This window comes from Alnus glutinosa, chromosome 10 (genome assembly GCF_958979055.1).
Source record: "Alnus glutinosa chromosome 10, dhAlnGlut1.1, whole genome shotgun sequence".
Classification (NCBI taxonomy): Eukaryota; Viridiplantae; Streptophyta; class Magnoliopsida; order Fagales; family Betulaceae; genus Alnus; species Alnus glutinosa.
The window spans coordinates 3,113,906-3,122,242 of NC_084895.1; the positions used below are offsets into that span (position 1 = coordinate 3,113,906).

The 8,337-nt window shown below is 32.4% G+C and overlaps 1 protein-coding gene across 1 annotated transcript; it reads right to left on the reverse strand.

The window, feature by feature from the left end:
• Nucleotides 1-5,778: 5,778 nt before the first annotated feature.
• Nucleotides 5,779-7,270, reverse strand: LOC133879863 (early nodulin-20-like). The gene is made up of 2 exons (XM_062318659.1): nt 7,231-7,270; nt 5,779-6,245 (listed from the first exon to the last, which is right to left on the reverse strand). Exons 1-2 carry the CDS (start codon nt 7,268-7,270, stop codon nt 5,779-5,781), a joined length of 507 nt encoding a protein of 168 aa, XP_062174643.1.
• Between the last annotated feature and the right edge of the window lie 1,067 nt (nt 7,271-8,337).

Here is an 8,337-nt window from a genome sequence, read left to right on the forward strand (position 1 = left end):
ATAGTAACGACCAAATATAGCACGTTACTATATAGTAACGTGTAAGTTTGCCCGATATTATACAATAACATTGAAAACTTACGCGTAAGTTTTTCACGTTACTATAATTGGAACGTGTAAGTTTTTCACGTTACTATTCTAGTAACGTGCATACTACACCGCATTAGTATAATTTTGAATTTATATATACAATAAAACAAAAAGAAACATTCGAAATATATGTTAGTAACCTGTAAAAGGTAGCATGTTGCTAAACAGTAACATATAATGTTTTACATGTTACTATATTGTAGCATGGAATAATTACGGGCTACTATATAGTATCGTGCAAATTTTTGCAGGTTACTAGAGTATTTAGTAACGTATAAATTTATATAATGTTTGTAAGTTCAGTAGCATGTTAATTTCTGCACGTTAGTAATATCTGGTTTACTTTTTGTAGTGGTGGTTCCATATACACTATTACATACAATAAAATAATTAAAATCTGAATCGTTTCCTCAATTTATTTTGAAATACAGAGTATCCTGTTTCATTATAACTAAACTTACAATTATGTAATTCTTCAAATGATGGAAAATAATACATTTTAGTACTCAGGATACCACTTTCCACGCTGGAAATACAACTTCGATGTACTCGTGTTGTGCAATGATAATGCCTGAGTGTGAACTCTAATATTTTACTTTCCACCAACATAAATGATATATATATATAGAGAGAGAGAGAGAGGGAAAACTAAATGCATTCCAACCCTATTTGTAATGTCTTTCAATCTTTTAATTTTTGCAATGTTTCTTCTATTTTATTATTGGAATGGCAATGTTTCTCCTCCGTTAGAAAATTATATTAAGTCAAACGCCAAGAGGAATCACTGACTCACAAGTGATGCAAAATTTATACCCTTAATTTATTAATTACCATTATACTGTTAATTTTTAATTTTTATTTTATTTTTTTTTAAAAAAAAAAACCTTAACTTATTAAAAAAAATAAAAATCTCACTTGTGACCCATGGCCGGCCTACTTGTGGGTAAAGACAGTGTTTTGTCCTTTCTTTTTCTTTTTTTTTAGCTGAATTTTTTGCTCTTTTCATTTTTGCTTGGGTTTTTTTTTTTTTTTTTTTTTTTTTTAAAAAAAAAAAATTCTGATTTTTTTTAAACTTTTTTTTTTCACTTTTCTGAATTTTTTGCTATATATATATATATTTTGAATTATTTTATTTTTTACAATATATTTTTGTCATTTTCTATCTCATTAAATGACCGTTATACTCCATCTGTTATGGTTTAAGAGAAAATCTTGATAAGAGTGCGTTTGAGATTATGATTTTATAAACAATAAGTGCGATTTTAAACCAAATCGTAGAACATAAATCGTTTGAAAATTAAGTTTTTAAAAATTGCGATTTGAAAACGTAAAAAATCTACGTTTTCAAGTCGCTGGTAAGTTGGTGCCTTTTTGAAAACGCATAATTTTAACGGTTAATTTGCGATTTTAAATACTAAACTGCGATTTTACCAAACGCTTAATTGAATTTTTAAAAATCACTTTTTTCAAATCACACATTTTAAAATTGTTATTTTAAATCGCACTTTTTGAATTCGAAAACCCAAACAGACCCAGCAATATATTGACAACCCAACAGTAGAATGAATTAAGGAATATTTCAAACATTAAAACATTTGAGAGATATTACAAATTTAATATCTATCATATACATGTTGCTCGAAACCACTGACCACAACTATGGATCTATCAGCTAGCTAGTTACAGTCGCGTATTTCTTAAACGTCAAAAACTACTTTATTTTATCTTCCTTCCAACATATTAGAATATTGTCTCCAATATATATATATATATATAATATAGTTTTTATTCTATAAAAGTGTTAAGATATATTAAATTATTCCTTTTCAATTAATTACGGATAATTTCCTCAGGAGGAAAATACTTTTGGAGCAACCACCATTTGGCAAAAATAGTAAATTGCCACGGTATTAAATTATATTCTTCGAAGCGTACCATAATAAACCACATTTTAATTTATTCAACAACACATTAGTATTGCGAGATTATTATATATGAAATAAATAGCATTATTTTTGCACAAAACAATTAAAGACATGTCAAAGTTGATTTCTCTGTTGTAATGCAAAAGTATCATTGAATTTTACCTTCTGGATCCTTAATTGTATTAGGGCGCGTTTTACATTTAGATTTCGCAGACAAAAGTGTGATTTTTAAACTAAAACACAGAAAATGAATTGTTTGGAATTGTTGAAACGCACAATTTTAACAGCTAAACTGCGATTTTAAAAGTCAAACTGCGATTTTATCAAACACTTTCAAATCGTTATTTTTAAATTGCACTAATTAAAATCACAAAACCAAACAAGCCCTTACAATCAATCATCTAATCCAAAAATAAATAAATAAATAAGTGCAACAAAGATGAATGATAAAAAGAACAAAACTGAATGCACTCTCTTTTTAATTTTATTTATTTTCTATACTAAACAGATGGGTCTATTAGCCAAAAAATGATTATTTCACAACCTTTTTACACAATCAGGATATATATATATATATATTGGTGGGATCCATGCATGGTAGGATCTACTCATCCACATGCATGAGTCCTATCAATAGGTCATGATTGTGTGAAAATTGTGTAAAAAAGATTGTAAAAAAGGTTGTACAAGAATTACCTCCTTATTAACAAGTGAGAAATGATATTTACACAACAAATTTACACAATTTTTACATAACACATTTATATGAGGTGAGATCTATGTGAATGAGACCCACCAAATAAGTCTCACTCCATATGAATGTGTTGTACATTTTGTTGTGTAATAATCATAACACTTAACCAGTACTACTGCAGCAGCTTCACATAAGGATCATCTTCCTAGCTAATCGGTGGCAGCAAGTAAACTGTCGCTTTCAAACTTTCTTCCCGTTGCCTAACTGCCACGGTTTTGAGTGTTTTAAAAATGAGGCAGAGAGGTACGCAACCGGACGTTCCTTTCCTCCCAGCACCTATCATGTTGTTTCCTCCTTTAACCATTAAATATATATATATACAATTAAATATCAAATTACTTCTAAAATATCTTAAGGAAGCAATTTTGTCCAAAACCATTTTTTATTCAAACAAAGAATAAAGAATATATTTTAATATTTGGAAGATTGCGGACTGCTGAAGGCGATGGCAAGCCTGATCTCAACATTTGATTCTGTTGTGAACACGTGTCATTCATAGACTAAATCAGATGTTGATTTATTTATTTCCCCTATACAATTTTATATTATTTTGTAATATTTCGTATTAAGTCTCTACTTCTTGATTCTAACTCTTGTCTTGAGCTCACAGACCCGATTTACAAACGCCCGCACCAAATCTATAATCCTTGACCTGAGCTCACATATCCAATTTCCACGCACCCGTACCTGATCCAACTGAGCTCGCCAACCAGCTTTCACCCACGTCCGCACCTTCTCCATCTTAGCTCACTGCTCAGTTTTTTGGCATTTTTGGGTATGTTTGGCAAGTGAAGAAATATAAGAGAATAGTAAGGAAATAATTTTTGATTTAATAAAAAGTGAGGTATAAATATGATATAAAGTGTTAGAACAGATTCTGATTTGGTGACATATTGATCTTCGAGAGCTCTTAACCTGCTAAAAAGGAAGCTGGGTCGGAGAAGTCTGACAATTCCACTCCGATGCCTAAGTCAGTATTTTCTTGAGTACGTGTATCTTTTTAATCACAGAGAATTGATCTCAATACCTGTGCATTAATGGGGTATTTATAGGTGGAGTGGCGAGTGCAGTTCATTTTTTCCCTGGCCACGTGCCAGGCTTAGAGGGCTTTCCAAGATTCCGAATCGTGGTGTGCATGCCGCAATAATCGGAGAGTCGGTTTTTAACCGATTCTGGATCACCACAATAATCAGGGAGTCGGTATTTTATCGACTCTGGATGAGTTGGACTCGGTAGTTGATTATTATGAGCTTATTGGGCTTGGATGTTGATGGGCCCAATCGATCCAATCCCTATGATAATTGTTGCTGGGCTCGGTTGATATTGGGCTTGGCCCATTCCAGTAGGTCGGGATATTTTCCCAACATAAAGTAAAAGGAATTTGTATAGAAAAGTGAAAAAGTTTTGTATTGTAATAAATTTTTTTATTTGAATAGTAATAAAAAATTATTGACGTGATATAAAAAGTGAAAAAAGTTATAATGTTTTGATGTTAATTGTTTTTAAAAATGTGAAAATAAAGTTGAAATTTTTGTGTTGCTTGCCAACAGGGACGGAGGGAAGGGGGGGCTGGCAGGGGCCATGCCCCCCGCGCAAAATTTACTAAAAAAAAAAAAAAATTGAAGGTGGGAAAAAAAATCTAAAAAATTAAAAAATATAAGGTAAAAATAAAAATTTAGCTTACTTGGCCCCTACCAAAAAAAAAATTTCGGCCATTGGCCCCTGTCCATAAAAATTTCTGGCTCCGTCCCTGCTTGCCAAACAAAGCCAAAGGCCTTTTTATGAAACTCTCGTTTAGGACATGCGTCTCTTTTATGCGTATGATCTTTAGTCACTAATTAATGACGAGTAGGACATTTTAATAGCCATTTAAAATGTCGATGAAAAAAAAATCACTAATGCAATTTAATAAATATAAGCAATGTGTATTACAATACAAGAAAATTATATATATAAAGTGGTTTAAATTATTAGAGACCAAATTATAATAGTGTAGCAGTGCATGCCTAGTGGCCACATATCCCTCGGTCTCTGCTCAACGGTCTGAAAAAAAAATGTGGTGAGCTCCCAACCTTCTTGGGGGCTTGGATGCAAGTTGTGTGTTTTACTATCCCCAAGTACTCAAAGATTCAAAGGTTGGTGAAAGGAAAGGAAACCAAAAAAAAATAAATAAAAATGAAAGAAAATGTGGTGAGCAGTTGGCATTCACTTAAAATAATTAATTAAGGTGATTGTTTTTCACTAGTTGGATCATTTTCGGTTGAATTTGCAAGTAAATGTGGTTGAGAAATGAGTTCTGTGAAAGAAGCCGAAATTAAACGGAAAATTTTAATGGAGAAGTGAAATTGAAAAAAAAAATAATTAAAATATGAATCTGCTAAATTGACATTTTTAAAGTTTAATGATATGATTGCAAAAATAATGAAAGATTAAGAGTTGCAAAACTTTTGAATTCTTGTAATTTTGGTCACTTGACTTTTTGTAACTAATGTCCAAATTAATAGTGGTAAGTGAAGTTTTTCCTTTTTTAATAAGTTAAAATTTATTAAAAATTCAACAAAAAATAAATATATAAAAAGGTTTCATAAGCGGCACTCAAAAATAAGATGGCCTAAAAGTCGAAGGGTTCTACACTAGCAATCGCGGGTAAGAAAGCAAACATGGACAAATAAAACTAAAAGATTACATCATAAAAGCCATAAGACCCAACTAAAAATTCATTAAGGAAGAATGCCAAGCACTAGAAGGGCAAAATTGTCCAAAAAAAATGTAAAATAACAATTTTATACTTATTTTTAAAAGAACCTGCTCCTCTCCTGTTCATTTCATTACTTCCAGGGTAAACATAGAAAATTAAAGGAAAATTTATTGAAAAAGAGATCTTCAATTCGTAGTTCCAAATTTCTGATATGATTCTAAGAGTAAAAGTGGAATGAATAACAAGTGATAATCACGACCTAAAAAATCAAATATGAGGTCAGTGCCCCAATGCAAAGTAAAAGTTGTAGATCATCCTAGAATGGCAAATACTACCAAACACAATTGAAAACCCCAGCCAAAGAAGGTTTTAGAAGAACCCACACTGAACCTGCTCGGCGTCGATGCAATAGACTTCTCAGCGGGAGCCCCGGCTTCGGGAGGATAGCCATTAGGGGATGGCACTGGAGGGTTAGATCCCCCTCTCCTACGCGGAGACGGCGCGGGTGATGAAGATGGAGGAGCAAGAAGCGGCGAAGGTGACGGTGACGGAGTCGGTTGAGATCTCTTGGGGCAATCGTGCACCTTAACGGAAATCTTTAGCCCTAGAGCACAGTAGTTTGAGAAGTTGCTGATGAAATAGTAAACACCTTTCTCCGTCAATGGTAAAATAGCCGGACCAATGTTCAAGACCTTAATGGGGTTGCATGCAGTGCAACTCTCGTACTCTTGCTTTGACACTTGAATCACATCGTTATTTTCGGTCTCAAATCCAAAACCTACAAGAGAGATATAGTCAAAAGAAAATCATTAGAATTAGATAATATGTAACGTGTAATTTGCACACAAGATGCAAGGACGGAATCAAAATTTTTAATTTAAAGGGCTAAGAGACTGAACCAAGATTTTTGATCTAGGGGTTGAAGTATGAATAAATCGTATGTACGTGTAATTTGTGCAAAAGATAAATGTAGGGATAGAATTAAGATTTTTAATTCAGATGAATAGGAGACATAACGAAGATTTCTAATTCAGAGGATTAAAGTATGAATGAGTCATATGTATGTGTAATTTGTGCACAAGTTCGATGCAGGGACGGAACCGAAATTAATTTCTGATTCCAAGGGTTAAGAGACATAACCAAGATTTCTAGTTCAAATGGTTAAAGTATGAAAGAATCATATATATGTACGTGTAATTTGTGCACAAGATGCGAGAACGGAACCAAGATATCTAATTTGATGGTCAAACAAATGGAATCAAGATTTCTGATTCAAAGGGTTAAAGCTGGCGGACATCTTTATAACTAAAGCCTTAAGCCAAGACATGTTTCATCAATTCCTTAGCAAGTTGGGCATTACGAACTTAACCTATGACTCTTGGTATTTTTGCAAATCTTTTAAATGAAAGAAAACATAAAATTAAAAGAAAATAATTTACAATACAAATGATCCCTATTTATATAAAGAGAATATAAAATGATATATGTAGAGAGAATATAATCAAATCAAAATTGAATGTATTCAAATCTGATTTGATTATATTCAATTATAATTAATGAGGATTAAATCAAATCCTCCAATATATGGAGAGTACCGTAATTTATGGTATTAATATATTCTCTAACATCCTCCTACAAACTTTAGGTGAAAGATTCTGAAATCTTGAGTTTGATTTTTTTTTTTTTTTTTTTTTTTTTTTTTTTTTTTTAATGTTGGGTCGGATATAACCCAGTTTGGAGAACAGTTTTTGTCTTAAGCTAACTGTGGGCTAAATGTTTCTTCTTCTTCTTCTTCGTTTTCATCTTCTTATTCTTCAAGCCAATTGTGGGCTAAATGAGCCTAGGTAGGGAGGTTTCGGATAATATCTTGAAGGCTAAATACATAATGGGCCAAAGAAAAAGGAGCCCACTATAGGCTAAAATGGGCATAGGTTTTAAAGAATACCACAAATGCCAAAATAATATGGGCCAAAATAAGAAGCCAACAATGAGTTGAAATGGGCCCGGATTTGAAACAATACCACAAAGGCCAAATACAAGTAATGGGCCAACAAATGGCCCAGACAATGTGGGCAACTTTGGCCTTTTTTTTTTTTTTTTTTTTTTTTTTTTTTGACTCCTTTTCTCTTAACAACAATCGTCTTTACCAACAACTGCTACAAGAAGGTGACAGGAATAAGAGCAGATGCGATTGCAACCTTGAAGAGAACGGTGTGCCTCATGAACGGCTGGCGAAAGAGCGATAAGGTGGTGACTGTGACAGTGAAGAGAAGTGGTGATTTAACATTAAACAAGACGTTCGACGTGTGTGGTAACTGTATGAACAGTTCGGATGCGTGTATTCTTTTTATTAGATATAAAGGGTATCATAGACACATGACTCAACAATTTTAAAATCCTTTAAAAATTTAACGAAAAAGGAATGAAGAAATTATTTAATAACACAGTGCGAACCTTTGTAAATGATTTTGATAATTAACTTCTTAAATCTTTAAAAACGATTGGATAACGGGTGACACCTCACCAAAAACCGAAATATTTGTTCCTTTTACATAATTAAGCCAAATATAATCGGGTTTAGGGCGATAGGCTTGAGGACAAGTACGTACGTCGTTTGTCATGTTGTAGTTAAGGACTCCAACAAGTTATATGACTAAAGTAGGACAAATTAACCATCGTTAGCATTGCCAGATCACCTACTTTATTCTCCTAATCCTTCTTGATAGTAGCTGTTTTTACTCTTTTTTTAAATATATTTCCTTACTTTCCTTCCAGGCAATCTTGTCTGAAAAATAAACTTGTCAAGAAAATATTTTATTGTTCCAATTAAGCATTAAAAAACATCATAAATAAGAAACATCAAATGTACT